The sequence below is a fragment of the Heterodontus francisci genome, chromosome 32 (genome assembly GCF_036365525.1).
Source record: "Heterodontus francisci isolate sHetFra1 chromosome 32, sHetFra1.hap1, whole genome shotgun sequence".
NCBI lineage: Eukaryota > Metazoa > Chordata > Chondrichthyes > Heterodontiformes > Heterodontidae > Heterodontus > Heterodontus francisci.
The window spans coordinates 31,952,205-31,973,749 of NC_090402.1; the positions used below are offsets into that span (position 1 = coordinate 31,952,205).

The 21,545-nt window shown below is 43.3% G+C and overlaps 1 protein-coding gene across 6 annotated transcripts in view; it reads left to right on the forward strand.

Moving 5' to 3' along the window:
- Positions 1-21,545, forward strand: part of akna (AT-hook transcription factor) — a 207,652-nt gene that overhangs the window by 169,760 nt on the left and 16,347 nt on the right. For 5 of the 6 annotated variants that reach the window (XM_068012641.1, XM_068012643.1, XM_068012642.1 and 2 more), the window contains 6 exons: positions 127-277; positions 641-802; positions 1,920-2,032; positions 17,216-17,350; positions 18,375-18,476; positions 19,002-19,121. In XM_068012641.1, the coding sequence (XP_067868742.1) occupies positions 127-277; positions 641-802; positions 1,920-2,032; positions 17,216-17,350; positions 18,375-18,476; positions 19,002-19,121 (783 nt within the window). Of the gene's footprint in view, positions 1-126; positions 278-640; positions 803-1,919; positions 2,033-17,215; positions 17,351-18,374; positions 18,477-18,987; positions 19,122-21,545 lie in introns of those variants that run through there. The other variant, XM_068012644.1, reaches the window with a different exon arrangement.

Genomic DNA, 21,545 nt, shown 5'->3' on the forward strand with positions numbered 1-21,545 from the left:
AGAAATTGAAATTGCATTTTTCTCAGATATATAGTCAATATTGCAATGGTCATTTTTAATGTATTCTGAAGGTCCTGCCTTTTGTGAAATAAAATGAATCTGAGAAGATTTGTCACTTTATTTAAGGTCGCACTGAGTCAGAACCTGATGTTCAAAACGGCCTCAGTGCCTATGCCAAGCAGAGGTGTCGTCGCTCATCTCTAACATCATCACCTTTAACTTTCCATCCTAAAGTCCGTTACCGTTCCAGCCCTTTGAGCATTCACTCAGCTAGAGAGTGAGTATTGATAAGAATCTCATTGCATGTTGATATATATAAATAGCACTTCTGTGGGACAAAAAAAGAATCCAATCAGGAATTAATGAATGATTGGAAAGTGGCACAAGGAGCAGGTGTGCCTTCCCTGCATAAACTCTGGCCTAGGATGCCTAATGTTCAATGTGACATTTGGAATGGATTTGTAATTTAACTAGCTGCTGCCTGAATACTCTGTTGGTCCAGCCAATTAACCAAAAGGTATCAATTTCCCCGAGTTAATTTCTGAATTACAATTACTTTGTGAATAAATTGACCTGATCCACGTCAATTTAATGTTTTCCTTGAGCCTTTAACCATTTGAATTTGACATTGTGTTTGCAGTGAGGTGATTCAGGCATTGCAAATAGAGGTTTCCCAACTAAAACAGCGTTTGGAGGAGACACTGCATAAGCCTCAAGGAGATTCTGAAGAGAATCCGTCACCAGTGAGGCCCAGACCTCATGGCCATCTTGTTCACCAGCATTCTCCAAGAAAGTCAGCAAGGTATATACTTGAAATTACTAAATAATGCTACGAAACACAAGCGCTTTGTTTCTCATAGCTAACCCAATACACCCATTTTAATAGAGATGATAGAAATTGAGAAACAAATGTACCATGAGGTGAAAGCATTTGCTCTCTGAGGTGAACATCAAAGAGTCCATGGCACTCTTCAAAGAAGAGCAGGGTATTTCTCCTGGTATCCTGGGCAGTATTTATCTTTCAAACACCACCACAAAAAACTGATAATCTGGTCATTTATCTCATTGCTGTTCGTGGGACTGTGCTGTGCACAGATTGGCTGCCCCATTTCATGACATTATGTTTTGAAATACTTCATTGGTCGTGAAGCACTTTGGAATGTCTTGAGGTTGTAAACGGCGCTTCCTAAATTCAAGTCCTTTCCTATCTTTACTGCATTTTACCAGTCAAATTGCATCAGTTTTATTCAAATATGTTTGCTAACTCTCTTTAGTTTTAGTTTTCTCAGTATTATTGTGGTGGGAAGTAAGTTTATAAGTCCCAGCGGAGATTTTGTGGCACCCTTGCAGCTTAATGGAAAATTTTGAACAATCATTCATTTGATTTTTTTTTTGCTATTACTCCTGTTGAGACCAGTTGAAAGCTACTGCCTAAAATGAATTTGTGGCTGATTTCTGGAGATTTTTGCAAAAGAATCTTAAATTATTATTGCCAAATTTCTAAAAAGGTGATGATAATGAGATATATTTAAATGTTAATTGAGCTAACTGAATCAAAAGATTCCAAGTGATTATTGATAGTGTGGCCTGCCTGCATTACTGATAGCATTGCAATGATTATTAACACTACAGCTGACCCTGCATTGACATTGTACAGTTTAGAGTTAGGAGTTAGTGTTTATTTGGGCTTACTGGTTAGGAGTAAAAACCATTTTTATTGGAAATGATGTTTCAATAGACACATCCCAAAAGACTCTGCTGTATCATTGGACTCAAGTTTCATGTCCTCTTTCTCCACATCTATAAAGGAACCACATTCTTATGCCACAGTCTGTCATATTATTTGAATAACGGATATGTTGTATCTCAAACTACAAAGTAATCTTCCTTCAGATAACATTCTGATTTTCTTTTTGAAGGAAACACGCAGAGGAGCATCTGGAAAAGATGGATGGCCCGGTTTGGAACAAATCTTCAGCAGGTCGCAGTGGCTCAAAATTGTTCCCACAACATAAATCGGAACTAGAAATAAGTAAGTGAGCACAAAGAATTTTTAGAAGATAAATTAAATATTCACTTCATCCTGATAATATCTTTTGATTTCCCCATTGGCCAGATGTGGAGTTTTGCTGTTACAATCCCCACCACTTACACCATCCACGCTCATCAGGGGCTGCCACCTATACTGGGCAAATGGCACTAACAATAGGCATCAAATACAAAAGTGTCACTTATAACAATTAAGCATCAGTAAGCTTTTTCCACTGGAGCACAAAAATCAAGGCTGATACTCCAGTGCAGTACTAAGGGAGTGCTGCTCTGTTGAAGGTGCCGTCTTTCAGATGAGACATTAAACTGTGGCCTCATCTGCCTGTTCTGGTGGATGTAAAAGAACCGATGGTATTATTTTGAAGAAGAGCAGGGGCGTTATCCCCAACATCCTGGCCAATATTTATCCCTCAATCAACATCACAAAAACAGATTATCTGGTCAATATCACATTGCCGTTTGTGGAGTTTGCTGTGTGCAAAATTGGCTGCCCAGTTTCCTGCATTACAACAGTGACTACACTTCAAAAGTACTTCATTGGCAGTACAGCACTTTGAGACGATCGATGGCTGTGAGAAAGCACGAGATAAATGCAAGTCTTTTTTACTTCATTATCGTATTTGTATTTAAATTTTTCCGTGGATCCACCTGTATCTTTGTCTGTTTTATATTCTGGGTCTCAGCGAGTTTTATTAAGTTAAATTTGGTGGTCATCCATCAGCCAGTAAATGTCAGAGGTGGTGTTACCCCTGATGTTGGAGATGAACAAAGTGATTGTGGTCGAACACAGGGCAGTGGGCTGTTCAGGTTGGGGGGAATTTTTTGTAAAGGGAAACGCCTCCTGTGGCAGAACAAACTTGGGAAACGTATTCACCTCATTGAGGAACTATGGACACAGATTAAACAACTGGGCATGGAGTGCTGCTGCTTACGAGAGTGAATGTGTGTGTCCCTTACTTGGGTACTAAAAATTGTAGGCTGGTGCAAATCTGAAGTGCTGTTCTGAGACTGGGATTAAGGTGAATTTAATGAAAACTTGCAAAGAAACAGTGGTGTAAGGTGTGCTGGTTTTCAATGCAAAATAGTGAAGAAATTCACACACAACTGACTTATGCCCCAAATCGAATTATCTCAATCTTTTATACTGATTCAGTGAAACCACTTTCAAAACTCTCAGCCATTCATTCACATAGCCCCACCCCATGCAAAAGACCAGAGAATGTGAATTTCCTGTATTTATGCCTAAAATCTAGTTGTAGGCAGAGCAGGCCCAAAGCATTTCTGGTGTTTTATGTCAACTTTCTAAACAATTTGTTTTTTTAGTTCCTCTCACTGAAACCTACAGTGTATTTTCTGTATCTTTGAATGAATGTCTACAGCATCAGAATGAGTTACATTAACAATTAAAAACTCCACGATTGTGATGATTCTTTGGGGATTCGGAGTATCAGAGGTAAGCCTAACATCTTCCTTACTTAACTGACACATGTATCATTCCCAACTGGGTTATTGGAGAGTGTTCAGGAAAAGGCAACCTGGTTGGTTTTCTTTTTCCCCTCTATAACTCACTGATTTGTCAGTTTCTGGAAGGACAGGAACCATTTTGATTAACTCAATCCTTGTTACCGTTTTGATACAAAACTCAAGGACTGTTCTCCATTAACAGATCTGTAGCTGTACTTATTGCAAGGTCTTAGATAATGGGCAGAATTTTAACTGGCAAGGGGGAGTGGGTTCAAGTGCAGCAGGGGGGATGAGGGTTAAATCCAAGAAAAATGCTGGCATAATCAGAAGCCTGACATGATTCCACTCCCTGTCGGTTTTTACCAGGGTTCGTTTGGAGGCACATGAGAAACGCCTGTGGAGATATCAGGTCTCTAACTTAGATATGCTCAGAGGCAATTAATTTAGACTGTTATCCTGCATTCTGGCTTTAACAGCCAGCGCACAGGTTTCCCGGGCTGTGTGAAACTCACCAGGGTCAACAAGCGAAGAACACAGCGGGGGTTCATTGCTCTGTCAAATTGACAGGCTGGAAAGCCTTGGAATAGTGAAACTTTGCAGCTGCTTCCCTGCCGATGTGAAAGGCTTGTGCTCACATCACTTGTTCTGAGAATGTGCTTCCACTGCTTTACAGGTGATTTCCAACTTTTTTGAAGTCATTTCACCTAGCTTGGACTTTGTTGACTTTGGTCTGCACTTCCCTGCTGCCAGCCTTAACAGCAGCATGGGAGCAGCTCTATTTTGAATCTCTGATGAGGAACAAGAGGAACAACAACAGCAACCAGCAGCAGTAGGAGCAGCAGGAGAACCACCAACATCAACAGTAGTTGTCTTCTCCTCAGTCACATGCCACACCACAGGACAGAGAGAAGGGACACAGAGGTCCAGCTTGAAGGAGGCGATACCCCAGCATAGGGTTGACAGACAGAGGATCAGCTTTCTCGACATGACAGAGCAACAGTGCCTCTGAAGGCTCAGACTTTCGTGGCAGCTTGCTGCTCACATCTGCAGCCTCCTGGAACAAGACCTCATTCCCAATGGGCCAAGTGGGCACGCATTACCAGTGGCCGTCAAGGTCACCACAGTCCTGAATTTCACCTCTGGCTTCCAGGGATCTGCTGGTGACACCTGGATGGTTTCACAATCTGCTACCCACAAGTGCATCTCCCAGGTGAGTGATGCTGTGGTTGCCAGGGCTGCCACCTACGTCCACTTTGATACAGAGGAGGGCAGTCAGATACAAAGAGCTCTCATTTTTGCTGCAGTAGCTGGATCCTCATAGGTACAGGGAGTCATAGACTGCACACGTGTGGCAATCAAGGCACCCTCAGATCAACCAGCAGGTTTTGTCAACTGGAAGAGATTTCACTCCATCAGTTGGACTGTGACCACCGGAAAGTTTTGATGGATGTCTGTGCAACATATCCTGGAAGCTCTCATGCTGTCTTCATTCTGCAACAGTCACTTCTCCCACAGGTCTTTGCACCTCCAAAAAGTGTGGTTCCTTGGAGACCAGGGCTACAACACCAAGTTGGTTGCAACACCAAGAGTCCAGTATGGTAGTGGTCAGCTGTGCCTTGCATAACATCACCCTACAGAGAGGACTGGAGCTGCAGGAGGAGGAAAGTGAGGACCACTCTGCATCCTCAGAGAAGGAGGAGGCAGAGTGAGAAGGAGCCTGATGTGGCCAAGGTGTTTGCAGCCGCTCACCTGGCTGCCAGAGAAGCCTGCAATGGACTCATCGAGGCACGATTCTGATAACCTGAGTGTGTAAAACCTTATGGCAAAACAATGCTGAACCCACTGCCCCTTGCTCCCCTCCAAGACAAATCATTCCCACAGTCAGAAATCCCTCTATCCCATTCAGTCTGGTCACACCATTCTCCTGAATGCTAATGTCCATTTGGAAGGTATGAGGAAACAACGAAGATGGCAGTACAATGGAGACCTGAAATAAAGTGCATGAACTGTGTTCGGGTGCTTCCTCAGAGTGCCCTTTGGCCTCCTCCAGCTCCTGCGTCATACTCGAATGATCTCTGGGAGATGAAAGACATGAATTTGAACTGATGTGGGAAAAGGGTCAAAAATCAGCATTGTGCAGAAGTCCACATTTCAGTTAGTGGTGACAGAAATTTCACATGAACGGTTGTTATGTGCCAAGAGGCGGTGTGATTTCTAATTCTGTCACCAGTTATCTGGGAGACCTCATCTCTCGATCGTCAGTGGCCCTCGACTCTGCCACCCTGCTGATCTCCAAGGTCTCCTCCTCCACAGCAGTCACAGTTTCTGTCAGTGGAGGGCCACCCTCAGTTTTGTGCCTCTTTCTGGAGTTGTGTGCTCTCTTCTGCAAGGAGAGAGAGCAGAGAGTTATGAGTGTGAGAAATGGAATGTTGAGAGAGGATGGAAGGGAAACCATTTGTGAAGGGTGACTGTGAGGGATGGGAGTGAGATGGCAAGATGAATTTGAGTGTCAGTATTGGCTGCTGAGATGGGGATGTGAGGAGGTGCCTCGAGAGAGAGAGGAATGAGTGGAATGAGGAGTACTGTGTAGGCGAATGCTGGGGAAGTCAGCCTGTTGGGGTTGGCACCTGAAAATGGGATGACACTCACCTGTCCTGCCCTCATGAGCTTATTGTACCTCTTGCAACACTGTATCCAGGTTAAAGGGACCAGACTCCTGCTGCTGACCCAGCCATGCCTGTGAGGCTGGCTGTACTCCTCCTCCCAACCACAGGGAGCAGCACTTCTCTGTGGGCCCTCACTGCCCGCAGCAGGACCTCTGGGGAAAGGTCAGAGATCCTGGGGGTGGGGCAGCTTTCCCATGCTACGCTTCCATTCTTCTGGTTTCTGCAGCTTCTGGAATCAATGTGGGATGCAGCTATTCTGACTCCTGCTGGGGTTAATTTGAGTAGAAGTCCGTCCATTGACAGGTGTGGGTTGTCATCACACCCCCACTCTCTGTTATAGGCTGGGAAACCTGAAAGCGGGATGTTGATGCTGTGGCTGAGTTAAACAGCCATGGCAAGACCCACCTCTCTGACAAACAGGTTCCTGACCCACTGCTGGGACCCCCGCCATTGTGAGCAGGATGGTTTGTGAAAATTATAGAATTTTACATTAGGTTTGAAGTTGAGGTGGTACAATCTGAAGCCAGCATGTTAAATTTGAACAAAGGAAATTTTGAAGGTATGGGGGCAAATTGGCTGAGGTTGATTGGGAAAATACATTAAAAGGTATGACAGTACATAGGCAATGGATAGTCTTTAAAGGAATATTACATAATTTACAGTAACTATTCATTCATTCAAGGCACAAAAACCCAAAAGTAAAGGCAGTCAACCGTGGATAACAAAGTAAGTTAAGGATTGTATAAGATTAAAAGAAAAGGCCTATAAAGTAAAGATGACATGTGTCAGGTTCGGGTTGGGTCGGGTTGCACTTCCAGGTCCGGCATTCAGGCTCGGATCGAATCGGGCCGGGTCGGACATGCTCCATCGCAACCCGAGGTAAGTGGCTCCACTGTTAATTTACTTTTTGGGCTTGAAAGGTGGTTTTGTTGCAGTTATTTTAAGCAACAACGTGAAAAATGGAAGGTAAGTTAACTGATCATTGGGTCGGGCGCGGGAAAAAATGGAAGGGCCCTGGCCGGGTGGGGTTCGGGGTCGGATGTGGATCTGTCAGGCTCAGGTTGGGTTTAATTTGCAGACCCGAACTGGCCTTTACTATAAAGTTGTCAAAAACAGCAGTAAAACTGAGGATTGGGAGGATTTTATAATACAGCAAAGGAGGACAAAGAAACTGATAAAGAAAGGGAGAATAGAATATGAATGTAAGCTAGCAAAAAATCTAAAAACAGACTGTAAAAGCTTCAATAGGTACATAAAAAGGAAACGTTTGGCTAAGACAAATGTGGGTCCATTACAGGCAGAGTCAGGAGAATTTATAATGGGGAATGGAGAAATGGCAGAGAAGCTAAATGTCTTCACTGTGAAAGATACAAGAAATCTCCCAGAATTAGAGATCCAAGGGATTAGAGGGAATGAGGAATTGAAGGAAATTAGTATTAGTAAGAAGGTTGTATTGGAGAAATTAATGGGGCTGAAGGTTAATAAGTCCCCAGGACCTGAGATTCGACATCCCAGAGTGTTGAAAGAGATAGCTATGGAGCCAGTGGATGCATTGGTGATCATCTTCCAAAATTCTATAGATTCTGGAGCGGTGTTTGCAGATTGAAAGGTCACAAATGTCGCCCCACTATTTAAGAAGGGAGGGAGAGAGAAAACAGGGAATTACAGACCTGTTGGCCTTACATCAGTCATTGGGAAAATGCTAGAATCTATTCTAAAGGATGTGATGAATGGATACTTGGATAATAATGATCTGATTGGGCATAGTCAACATGGATTTATGAATGGGAAATCATGTTTGACGAACCTGTTGGAGTTTTTTGAGGATGTTACTAACAGAATTGATAAAGGGGATCAGTGGACGTGGTATAATTGGATTTTCAGAAGGCTTTTAATAAAGTCCCCCACAAGAGGTTGGTTAGCAAAATTAAAGCACGTGGGATAGGAGGTAATATATACTGGCATTGGTTAACAGACAGAAAGCAGAGAGTAGGAATAAACGGGACATTCTCACGTCGGTAGGCTGTGACTAGTGGGGTACTGCAGGGATCAGTGCTTGGGCCCCAGCTGTTCACAATATATATCAATGATTTGGATGTGGGGACCAAATGTAGTATTTCCAAGTTCACAGATGACACAGAACTAGGTGGGAATGTGTGTTGTGAGGAAGATGCAAAGTGGCTTCAAGGGGATTTGGACAGACTTGGTGAGGGGGCAAGAATGTGGTAAATGGAATATAATGTGGAAAAATGTGAGGTTATCCACTTTGGTAGGAGGAATAGATGTGCAGAGTATTTCTTAAATGGTAAGAGATTAGAAAGTGTAGATGTACAAAGGGACCAGGGTGTCCTTGTCAATAAGTCACTGAAAGCTAACATGCAGGTGCAGCAAGCAATTAAGGAGGCTGATGATATGTTAGCCTTTATTGCAAGAGGATTTGAGTGCAGGAGTAGTGAAGTCTTGCTTCAATTGTATAGAACCTTGGTTAGACTGCACCGGTAATGCTGCATGCAGTTTTGTTCCCCTTACCTTAAGAAGGATATTATTGCCATAGAGGGAGTGCAATGAAGGTTCACCAGACTTGTTCCCAGGATGGCGGGATTGTCCTGTGAAGAGAGATTGGGGAAACTGGGCCTGTATTCTCTAGAGTTTCAAAGGAGAGGTGATCTCATTGAAAGCTATAAAATACTTAAAGGGATAGACAGGGTAGATGCAGCTAAGATGTTTCCCCTGGTTGGGGAGTCGAGAACCAAGGGACACAATTTCAAAATAAGGGGGAAGCTACTTAGGACGGAGGTGAGGAGAAATTTCTTTACTCAGAGAGTTGTGAATCTTTGGAATTCACTGCCCCAGAAGGCTGTGGAAGCTCAGTCATTGAGTATGTTTAAAGCCGAGATTGTCAGATTTCTAAATACCAATGACATAAAGGAATATGAGGATAGTGTAGGAAATAGGCATTGAAGTGGATGATTGGCCATGATCGTATTGACTGGTGGGGCAGGCTTGATGGGCTGAATGGCCTACTCCTGCTATTATGCTCCTATGTAAAATTTAGCCCATTCTTTCAGGGACAGCAGTGCTGGTCACTCCTGAATGTGGCTAGAATATTTCACACTCAGGAGCATCTTTCACACATGCACTTCTCCAAAGGCAAACTGAAACACTTGACTGAGACAAAGCCAGGTATAATTTTGTTTAACTGCTTTATTCTACAAATGGTAAGTGAACTTATAGAGTAACAGGCACAATTAAATCTCACCTTTCTCAACTTACTACAGAACCCTCCTCAAGAACATAAAAAATCAATTTTCCTATTAATGAGCTTAGGAAAGTTACTGGAAGGCTGCTGAAGCCTGTGGCAATGCAGTTTGAGTAAGTACCTTCAAGAGAAGATAGAAGAGCATTGTGAGTCAAAAACCAACCAATCCTCAGGACTTTAAAAAGGCCTACATATTTTAAAGAGCTTTCCCAATGGATCAGAAAGTTTATCTGGTGAAAAGCTAAGCCAAACAGACCAGCAAGTTCCTCCATTTGATCCCTTCTCTCTGAGTTTGCTGATTTCAGTCTGGGTGGTTGTAGGACACTATAATTAGCCTCAGCCGTTCTCTGTTAGAGAGAGAATTAGACAGGGTTCCCACTCCCGATCTGGCTCAGCTTTGGCAATTCCCACAGTCGAATAAACTGCCGACATTAATAGCTGGGCTTGCATGTAAATTATAACCACTTGGAAAAGGTATATGAGGACAATCAGTGCCCACAGAACTGTTTTCCAGTGAGGCCTCAATGCCTGCAGGACAAGAGGACAAGGGGGAACAGTTGATGAAAAATTATTTTTATAAAAATAGATTGCTCCGGAATCATCTGGAATTAGAGCAAACACACTGCCCCAATCCTCAGAACAACATCTACTTCCTTAGGGAGAAGAGGGGTTTCTTCTTTGATATCAATTTTTCCAACAAATGTTTTCCACTGTCTTGCTCTCCCAAAGGCATTGACAGTCCAATCAGCCCCTGTTCTCTTGCACCAGTAGCTCTCCACTACTTTAACCAAATGGTTATTATACACTTGGCTGAAGATTATGCTTGACAGTAAATTACTAAATTCTAATTTTGTTAAAAAGGAGCTGAGTTCTTCCTTAATGCAGTAGGCTCTGATGCTATGGGTCAAGTATATATTGAAAATAATGGTCCCAGCTCTACTTTAGCTTGAAAATATGAACTAGTAGCACTCCTTCCTGCCTTGTGATATGGAGACTGCTTACATGGGAGTGCCTGGTCTCTTAAAAGGAATGACTTGTCTTTGTTCATATTGATAGTTATGACTTGAAAGCTTTCAAGGTTGCTAGTAATCTAGAAACCAATTAGACAGGGAAATTCATTTGTTGATTATATATATTTTGAATGGATGTTTAACTGGCCAGTTGAGTTTTAATGAACCCTAGCTTTGTAAAATAGGAGCTCTCTAAAATCTAGCAGAACAGTGACTAGCGTTGTAAGGGTTTATAAGGTTCAGACTGTCACACACCATTTTAATATCAAATGTTTTGTTACTAACACAGAAAGGCCCGCATCACATCATCATCCTATTCAACGTCTCAGTCAGAAAACAGAGAAAGAGATTAAAAAGAAGTTAGTCCCAGAAAAGAGAAAGCAAGACAGCATGAAATACATGAAGTTCAGAAATGAAGAAACAACCTGTGGTTCAATGCCGAGGCAACAAAAAGCGATAGGGGGAGGGAACCGAAAATCTCATTATTCAGAAAGTTCCTTATATTCGTACAAGAGTAATCTTAATCTGCGGCGGGAGATCATGGAGGAACAGAGGAGAAACAATAAGTTATTGGAAGAACTTATTGAAATACACAGTGATATTAAAACGTACTTCCAGAAAATCAGCACTTCATTAGGGGATGTTGCACCCAGCCTTTTTCACCACAGGCATCACTAGACAGAGTATTGTTACATTTGATGTTGATACACACATCTCAATTACCTGATTTGGTCAGTCTGTAACTCGTAACTGCTCACTTATGAACTCACCTCAACACTCAGTACCACCCGCACCCCCCCCCCCCACCCCCCCAAACCGCACCCCCACCCCAGACTACAAACACAGACACACACACAACCATTAGCATTGCCTTGAGGACATATTCTGAAAAGGTCTCCATTCTCCTTTTTCTTAGCCATCTGTTGCATTGTTGTTAGTCAGTTTATTCTGCTTATTGGTACCAATCACAGTTAAACCAATACACTGTACTATTGTGCCAATAAACTGCTCCTGCTACAAGCAACACCATCGACAGACATATAACCATGAGTACTTTGCTTTCATTGTGTGGTTCAAAATGCTTTCCTTAGGTACAATCAAACTTTGAATGGACTGGGTGTTTTCAGTCGGAATGAATTATAGTATTAAAACTCCACACCCCCACAATCACATTCCACTGAAATCCTTGTGGTGATACTGAGGAGCTCCCTGCAAAGTATTGCCAATCTTTTGTTGACTCTGGAGATGAACGTTGACCAGAGGTTTTGCTTGTAGTTGGTCCACTGGCAGAACCTTGACCCCATTATGCTGAAGGCTACAGAATATTGCCTTTACTTTCAGCACTTTATCATGATAATAAAGTTTACATAACACCCTATAATGTGTTGTGTTTCATTGTTAGCAAAGATGAAAGGTGCATCAGTAAGTTGGACCTTCAACTTGCCAAGTAACATTTCATCAACACCACTTGTTGGTTCACAAAACATTTTCAATCTCCCCTTCATGCTAAATATCCCATCAAGTTAAATTCAGTTCTCCTTTTGTTTGAACTGTAATGCCTGGTCAGTTATAAGAGATGCAGTTCTTTGGACAAAATTGCAGCCAGCATCAGAAATTAATAATGATGTTGAACTGCCAGTAAGAGTATGAGCATTTGAAGTGCAAAAGTATTTGAAGATACTTTTTTTGTCATTTTTGTTATTATTTCATGGGATGTAGGCATCGCTGGCAAGGCCAGCATTTGTTGCCCATCTCTAATTGCCCTTGACAATGAATGGCTTGCTGGGCCATTTCAGAGAGCGGGAAAGAGTCAATCACATTGCTGTGAGTCTGGAGTCACATTTGGACTGTAATGTTACTTGTTCCTTTGGTGTGTCATCTATTGCAAGACTCGCAGGACTACACATAATATCCAAAGAAAGCGTGGATTTTATTATACATTAACTTGAACATATATATATATATATATATACATACAGCTATTGCACAAGCACACCTAAACACATCTCACTCTCTTGGGCTCCACCCACAAATAACCGGTCATGTGTAGCATGACATCACTTCCTCCAGTGACCTCACTTACAGCCCTTAAGGTAGCCCTCTCTTAAGGTGGTTTCTTTTTAAGGTGGTCCCACAACATAAGCCTGACCAGGTAAGGACGGCAGATTTTCTTCCCTAAAAAAATTAGTGAGCCAGATGGTTGAATTTATTAATCAATTGAATTTCAATTCCACAGGTGCCGTGGTGTGATTTGAACCGATGTCCCCAGGGCATTAGCCTGGGCCTGTGGGTTACTAGTTTGGTGACATTACCACTACACCACCATTATAAAATCTGGGATCTTCCAAGTACTTTTCAAGTAAATATAATGGGATGAATTTTCACCTGCAGTCACAGTCTCTCCCTGTGTGATGTGTAGATAGTGAAAGGAAAGCTTTGAGAACTATAAGGCCTCTTTGAGGGCACCTGACAGGCAAAGGCAGGTGCAGCAAGGGAAATAAGGAAAGTTACTACAGAGATTCAGGAAGGAGGGAAAAATATGCAGTATAGCAACCCAGTCTGTGCGTCATTAGTGACATCCACTATTAAAAAGATCTGAGACTGTTCTTTTGTTAAACTTCTCTTGGCCAATATTCTGAGTTCACTAAACTTGCCTGCTGATAGTATATGTTGAGAAATGATGGGCAGTCGCCAATTTAACAATGCATCAATATTATCCCCTTTGTTTCTATACTTTTTCGGTGTATGAATGAAAAATACCTGGAGAATAGAGAGAAATGTACATATAAATAGATAAATTTGATGCAACTCTGCTCCAGCACAGTATCACTCGAGGGGAATACAGATCAGAGAATTAGATGCACAGGCCAATGAGCAGTCCTGATTTTCTGTTAGTAAAACCGAGTTACAAAAACATCTAGGCTGGTCACATTGCCTTACAGCAGATGCAAACAACTATAAAGGAAGTACAAAAAGAGCATGAAACAGGAGCAGGCCATTCAGCCCCTCAAGCCTATTCCGCCATTCAGTAGGTCACGGCTGATCTTTATCTCAATCCCATTTACCTGCCTTTGATCCAGGCCTGTGGATTGAGAAATTGGAAATAACTCATTTTTTTGTGTTCTACCCTAACAAGTTGACCGGTGAGGTGGGGGGGGGGGGGGGGGTTGTGGGGGGCAATCCTAAGGCCTGGCACTCCAGCAATCTCAAAGATATTGGAACTGCCTTTCAAAGATTCACTGTCTTTACAGCAGTCCCTGGGTGAAAGTGCCATTTCCCCACTGATTGCCTTTTGGGAGATTTTTCAACAATTTATCATGACTGTAACTGGTACCACATGGGTACACATACAGCCTAGTCAAAACATAATTCTTGATAAGTTATTAATATACTGGCATCAACAACATTTCTGACAGAAAGCTACATCTGAGGTACAAGTTTACCAATAGAGCTGTATATAGATCTTTGAAGCATTAAATGTCTCAAGCCATTCATGTAAGATTAACCAGCCCGAGGCCTAGTCTCTCGAGTTTCATAGCCTTCACAATGCTACTGCAAACTAAGAAGCGTGAGTGGAATAGAAAAGGCAGTTTAGCCCACCAATCCTAATCCTTCCACAAACCAGATACAAATCACCCTGTTAAGGACTCAAAACCACCTGAGGGGAAATTCTGCAGAAGCTGTTCCTGATCCCCTAAGGTCCTCAGCAAAATTCCAAGATATGCATTTCCATTACTTGAGCCTTCTTCACTGGCCTCCACAGACAATGTCTCCCTCCCACCAGCCCCAACAGTACAGGAAGTATGGTGCCTCGTGGAATATTTATCTTTGGAACCTTAATCCCATCCAAAGCAGATAAATATCATCAGTTCTGATGAAGGGTCACTGACCTGAAACGTTACGTCTACTTCTCTCTCCACAGATGCTGCCAGACCTGCTGAGTATTTCCAGCATTTCTTGTTTGTGTTTCAGATTTCCAGGATCTGCAGTATTTTGCTTTTATATTAGATAACTATCCAGCTCTTTTATGAAATAGTTTACTTCTCTCTTTTCATCACCAATATTCTTCCCCTCCCCTCACCTGTTCCTATTGGACAGTTCCATTGGTCACGTGTCCTTCAGTAATCTTCCCAAACATCCATTGTTTCAGGGAGCATGTTTGACAGTGAGGGTCAGTGGCTTATTTGTTCATGAGGGCAAAGTAGCCAGTTGTGAACTTGTCCACATCTGGTATCCATATGTGCAGGGTCACAGGTTAATTTTACCCTCCTTAAGCCAGGGGACTAAAGCAAGTTGTTTCACCCCTACCAGAACTCTGGCTGACACCAAGTAGCACAGGAATTGAACTGCCTCTCTCTATAAGACTCAGTTCCTCACTAGATGCATTTATTGACCCACAAGGGAGTTTAAGAATAATAAATGACGCAGCATCAACTGCTTTTTTTCTGGAGGTCTTTTGTACACATCCACTCTCTTGTGAGGAAAATAAAATCCTTTTAGTCTCAGATGAGGGTCACTGATTTTCAGACCTATGACCTGTGACCTTCAATTATGCATGGTCAGGTAAACAGGTTACTTAACACCTGTATCATTGAATGCCTTTCAGTATTTTAAAGAGCTGGACTACTGCACCTCTCAATCCCTTCTTTAATAAAAAGAAAACTGAAGTTTGCAGCTATGAAGAAAGATTGGATAGGCTGGGGTTGTTCTCCTTGGAACAGAGAAGGCTGAGGGGAGATCTGATCAAAATGTAAAAAATTTTGAGGAGCCTGGATAGAGTGGAGGTGAAGGGTCTATTCACCTTAGCAGAGAGATCAATGACGAGGAGGCATAGATTTAAACTGATTGGTAGAAAAATTAGAGGGGAGATGAGGAAAAACTATTTCACCCAGAGATTGGTGATGGTCTAGAACTCACTGCCTGAAAGGGTAGTTGAGGCAGAGACCCTCAACTCATTCAAAAGGAGTCTGGATATGCACCTCAAGTGCCGTAAACTGCAAGATTACAGACCAAATGCTGGAAGGTGGGATTAGAATAGGTGGATCGTTTTTTGGCCGGCACAGACACAATGGCCTCTTTCTGTGCCTTAAACTTTCTATGATTATGTGATTCTTTTCTCATAGCCTAAATCTCTAAAATCAGACAAATTTTATGAAGGTCATTCGGCTTCTACCTGATTATGAAGGAGTTTGATAAGGTAGACATAAAGAATATTTTTCCAGTTGTGGGGGAGACCAAAACTAGGAGCCATAATTATCAGATCATCACTAATAAATCCAATATGAAATTCAGGAGAAAGCTCTTTCCCCAGAGAGTATTTAGAATGTGGAACTTGCTAACACAGGGACTAGTTGAGGTAAATAGCATAGATGCATTTAAAGAGAAGCTAGCTGAGCAAGTGAGGGAGAAAGGAATCGAAGGATATGTTGATAGAGTGAGATGATGTAGGGTGGGAGGAGGCTTGTGGGGTATAAATACCAGCATGAACCAGTTGGCCTGATAGACCTGTACATTCTTTGTAACTCTATGGAATCCAAGGTATGACCTGCCTCCTATTTATTTATCCTTTTGAATGAACTGCTGCGCACAGTTAAGTACATACAAATGATGCTTATTGCAACCTCATACAAACAGATTGTTAGTCAATGTAGTTCAACAATCCAATCAACATAGCACAGCTCTCTTCAGCAGGCTGCACAGTATAAACACTTAAACAACACGATCTCAAATAAATATTCCTGTTTTATACATTGGGAACTCTAAATTATTAGCAGTCTTACTTGGTTAAAGGAGGTACTTGTTGCTGTATTACCGTGTGTCCCCTGGCGTGACACTATTTTGCCAACTTTAGACACTCAATATTTCTGAACAACTACAGAGGGACTTAGGGACAGGAAACAGCTAAATTGTTTAGCTAGTGGAGGAAGAGACCAAGCTTCATAAGAGTGTTAGATCTTTGTGATAGCTATAAGCACAGCCCTTCAAAAGATTCATTAAGCAATCTGTTAAGTGAATTCCATTTGATTCTTCATTTGCTGATCATGCTCTTTTCACAATATTAACAATTAACTCTTTGCAATTACTTCATATTAAAATATTGTCTCTCTCATATTCTTAGGCCTTGAAGTTTCTCTGTGGAAATTTATTGTACGTTTACTTCATACGTTGTCTGAAATTCATCTTCAGTTGAGCATTTAAACAGCCTAAAGTAACAGAGGACTAAAAAAGCAGACAGAGGAATTTCTGACAAATGTGTTCAGCATTTGTACACTAGTGTCGCACAGTGTAATTTCAGCATTGAGCCTTATACAGTCTACCCTAGAGTATTATATGAACAGTAGAAGCAATCATTGAACCCCAGCTATGAGTCAACACCAATGTTTACCATGAACTGTAGTGTCCACATTTGTCAACCATTTGCTCCCCCCCATACCCACTTATCTCTAGTTCTCTGTATCTCTCTCCTATAGCGTGAGGCTATGGAGCGAGAATATTAGGTTTATGGACTGAGCACCATGAGATGTAAGGATGTTGCACCACGACAGAGATAGCTGTTGCAATTAATTCCTAAATCACAAAGGATGATAAAAGAGCATTCAAAATGGAGGACAGGGTAAGATTAGCTGACAGAGAGAAGTGAAAAGGAAATGTCAAACTTTGAAAATATTTTGCCTTCACTAATTTATGGAAAAGCATCATTGAGCGATTGCTGGGGCTCTCTTTCACATTTCACAGTGAAAATATTATAGTATTTGTGTTTCTTACAGGTACTGAGTCAGATGCATCTTCATCCATGCCACAACCTCTAGCTCCTGGTATTTCAGTTAGTCAGACAAGCAAGAGATCGTCATCTCATGAGGGACGAAGACGCAGGCCTGTTAAAGTCAAAGGGCCGTACACAGGTAAAAGGGTCATGAGTTTTATTATCGACTAAAGAATGAATTTACAAAGAAACTGTGTTAATTACCATTGAGGAATTAATTTGGTAATGCATCTCTGATGTCCTACTGTCACATGATGGTATAATGGTTCACTGAGTCCAGATGCATGCCTACCTTCCATCTTTTCCTAACTGGGTTTTTAAGGATCAGATGCATTCTTAGCCTTATTTTCCAACTGGATTACCAGGGAACTTTTAGTCCGCTGCTCCATTCAGACACCCAGGAATTGGATGTATGGATGCCATCCTGGCCTGGCCAGCCACGCCCACATCCCATGAATGAACAAAAAAAAAAGATCACCATCAAATTGTGAGGGATAAAAGCCTGTGATCCTTGTCACATGCAGATGGCGGATTAGTGGATCTCAAAGTAAATGATTGCTTATGGTGCTAGAGGGGCAATTTTAATTCAATCCCCTCAGTGGGAAGGGGGCAGGTGAGCAGTTCAAATTTCCATTTCCTGCTCCATTCTTACTGAGGCAGGACTCGGGCTTATGCATAAATGCTAATCCGGATCCTATGATGTCAGGAGGGTCCGATTGCATTTTAACTGAGATTAAACCAGGCTGAACCAGGTTGGCAACAAGGGCCTCCAGGGTAGATGTAAAACTTTCCTTTGTGGGGCCAGGAGGGGTGAGTGTACTCCTCTGGGCCTGACGAACACAGTCACAGCCTCCCGAGACCTGGATTCTGCCCCACTACTCTCCTCTGAGATCATCAAGGAAAATTGTGGCCTCCTTTACATTGGACCCTCCCCTGTCTCCCCGTTCCCTCCAATGAGATCCTACAATTACCTCTTCTGATTGATCTAATGTTGGTTGAAAATTTGGGAAAAAGCTCTGCTCCATCTTGTGCTTCAGCAAAGGCTGACACAGATAATTGGTGGATGGTGTCCTTGAAGGAGTAAGGGTGACAATCAAAATGTAAGCAAGTGTGAGTTATCTTGCTTTTTCCTAAGATGGTTACTGGTAATAATTGTCTTCTAGGCACTGATTATAGTTCATTTGTACCACCGACGTCGGCACAGAGATATGCAGCTGGAGGACAGTCCTGCCCTTACTGCAGAGGAACCCGAGCACAGCTGGCTGGTGAGTCCAATTTCCAAGCCTGTATTTAATTTTCAGTGTCATGGCTTCCCCAGATTAAATTACAAGCCTTGAATAAATGTGTCTCAAGAGTGAAGCTAAGGGGCCTTGAGTGATCGGAAACTTAATGTTACTGTTTTGTAAGCATTTGCCATTTTAAAAAATTGAAAATGTACAAATCAACAGCAAAAAATATAGAATCTATTCTAGCAACTTACTCATATCTCATAAAATTGGGGTATCAGGACAAAATGAGATTAAGAAGCAATATGAAAATTTTACCAAAGTAATCCACTTTATCACTGCAAACCACAATCTTTGGGCTTTAATTAAGGTCATTTCTGGTTCAGTTATTCTCTTGCAATTTTGCTATTGAATTACATAAAAAGTGAATATTTGACATCTCTAAGGTAAAATGGGCTCATGTCAAAGGGTTTAATTCATTATTTAGCATTTCAACCATGTTAACATTACAATGGATGGCAAGGCTGTTTTTGACCTTTGGCTTTATCAGTATTATTTCTTTAGCAAATGCCCCATCAAGGAATGCTCCTGTCTCCACCAGTAGCCCCAAAAGGAATCCTTGTCCTGTATGCAAAGGATCTGGAACATGCAATGACCAAGAATCAGAAGTGGAGTCAGAACATGGTAAGTAGATTGAAGGTAATAACAAACATGGTTAACATGCCTATGTTGGAGCTCAGGTTTGGATTGTGTATTAATTGATGGTGTTTCATGAGTGAAATATTTTCCTATTCAGAACTTTCTGAGATCACATACTATACAATCTCAATCGAGAAATGATGGGCTGAATTTTGCGGCTGGACTCCAGGTCCTGCTGTCGGGACCGGAAGCGGGAGCCGCCACTGCTTGGGTGGGGATCGACTGGCCGCAAGCAACTTTTCGGCGGCTGCCCGATTGAGAGTCGGAAGGCATAGGGGCAACCATTAAGGGAGCGGAGGGGGGCAGTGAGGTGGCGTGAGGTTGCTGTGGCAGGCTGGCGCCATATTTAAAGGGCTGCCGGCACTCACTATCATGGGGACCGTTAGCATAACTGCAGAACAAAAGGAAATCAGCAGAGATGATAGCTGAAGGAAAACCCTAGGTGGCCGCATGATTCAGCGATGCCTCCCTTCATAATTTCCTCCACACTGCAAGGCCAAGGCGGGAGGTCCTTTTGCGGGGAGGTCAGCAGCTGTGGAGGTCACCCCCAAAACCTGGCTCCAGTGTCGCAAGCATGTCAATTACCTTATTCTGCCAAGATGAGCACCCCATACCTCTTTTCCCTTTGGGGCTTGCAAGTGGCAAAGCGAGGGAGTGACGTTGGTGGAGAGAGAGTGACCAGCCAGAAGGTGGCAATGGGGTCAGGCAGCAGCGTTTCTTGTCAGAGGCATGGCTGCATCTCAGTGAGAGGCACCCGTCTGTGATTTCTGACACTAGTAAGGTCCCTCAAGTTGGCTGCATGCAAGAGGCATTCATGTGCCCCCATCATGGACTTCTGGGCCTGCCACCAGCATAGGCATTGTGCTTGTCTTCTTGGGGTGACTAACAGTGTCCATCTTGATGCTTGCAGGAGAAGACAGCCCATAATGTTATGGAATGGGCCAAGAATGGCAGAGGGTTCCCATACTTGGCCATCCTGACCCCCATGGGGGAGGAGGCATTGGAACCGGCAGGGCAGCAGAAATGCTGCTCCATCGCGTGGCAAGACGGGAGTGTGTGGACAAGAGAGTGAGTGGCCGAGTGCAGAGGCACAAGGGAGCCTTTGATGCACACGAGGCACAGTGCTCATGTCTCCATCACTGGATTTGGAGCAATGTAACGGGAAACTCAGAGCCCTCTAATAAATCTTTTCTGTCATGCAAGTCAAGTAGAAGAACAGCGAGTTGCAGTGACCGGGGGAGAGCCGCCAACCTCTGAAGGGGAGGAGGGGACGTCAGAGAGTGCACTATCACAATATTCCCCTGGGCCCTCCACCAGTGCAGATACTTTCATGTTGGTTGGTGTTTATTCGCGCACAGTTTCAGCGTCACAGCTTGGTAAACACAGCATGGATGTGCCTGAGCAGCCGACGGAGGCTGTGACAGCCAAGGCCACTGACAGTTGGAGGACTGTCAGGCCAGTGTGATGCTGAGCCTCAGGCTGATGAAGTGCCTCTGCGTTCATCGACAAGGCGGAAAATGCTGGAGCTGCAAAACTGGGTGAGGGAACCCTGGCATAGACCAGTGGAGGAGTCCATCCAGGCTATGTCTCTGGTATTTGCGTGCTGAACCTCCTCTATCGAGAGAGATTGACGACATTATGGAGAGCCAGATCCAGCAAATCACTCAGTGGATGCCGGAGATGTGCGTAGACCTGCATGACATCATCTCGTCTATGAGCTCTATGTAACAATGGCAAGGTGAGAGGAGGACGAAGTGCCTGGAGCATCTACCAGGTTCTCATACTTCTCAGGTCAGCAGGGATTAACAGGTGTGCCTTGCAAGGGAGGAGGAGTGGTTGTCCTTTGCATCCGGGGGTTCCTCTCAGAGTGCTCCTGGAGTGGACAACAGCTCCTCTGCCCCTCTGCCAGTGACACCAGTACCTCAAGTAGCCACTACAACAGAGGAGAGTCCTGCACCAGTGCAGGAGATCCATAGTATGCCCGGACCCTCCAGGCCTCAGGCAGCTAGAGGACAACCGCCAAGGTCATCTCAAGCTACTCGGCAGCAAGGTCTTCAGCCTGCCTCCAACTCAGCTGCAAGTGCAGAGGGAGCACCATGTAGGAGCATGCATAAATGATTTAAGAAGAGCACCTAGCTGCACTTGGGGTTCATGGGTGATGAGAGTGTTAAGGTGTGAAACCTCGCATTTCTTGTTCCATATAATAAAGGTTTAATGTAGTTGTGCAACATCTCTTTCTATGTTTTTTGGGCCTATGGGTCTTCTGATAGGCCCTGGCTCCCTCAAGGGGCCAGCTGGCGGGACAATGCCCTGTGCATCAACGCTCCACCCTTGCCACTGTGCAACTGGGTGTAGGGCATTGGAATGGTAAATGAAGGCAGCGGCAGCAGGGAAGGCTTTATTTGTATG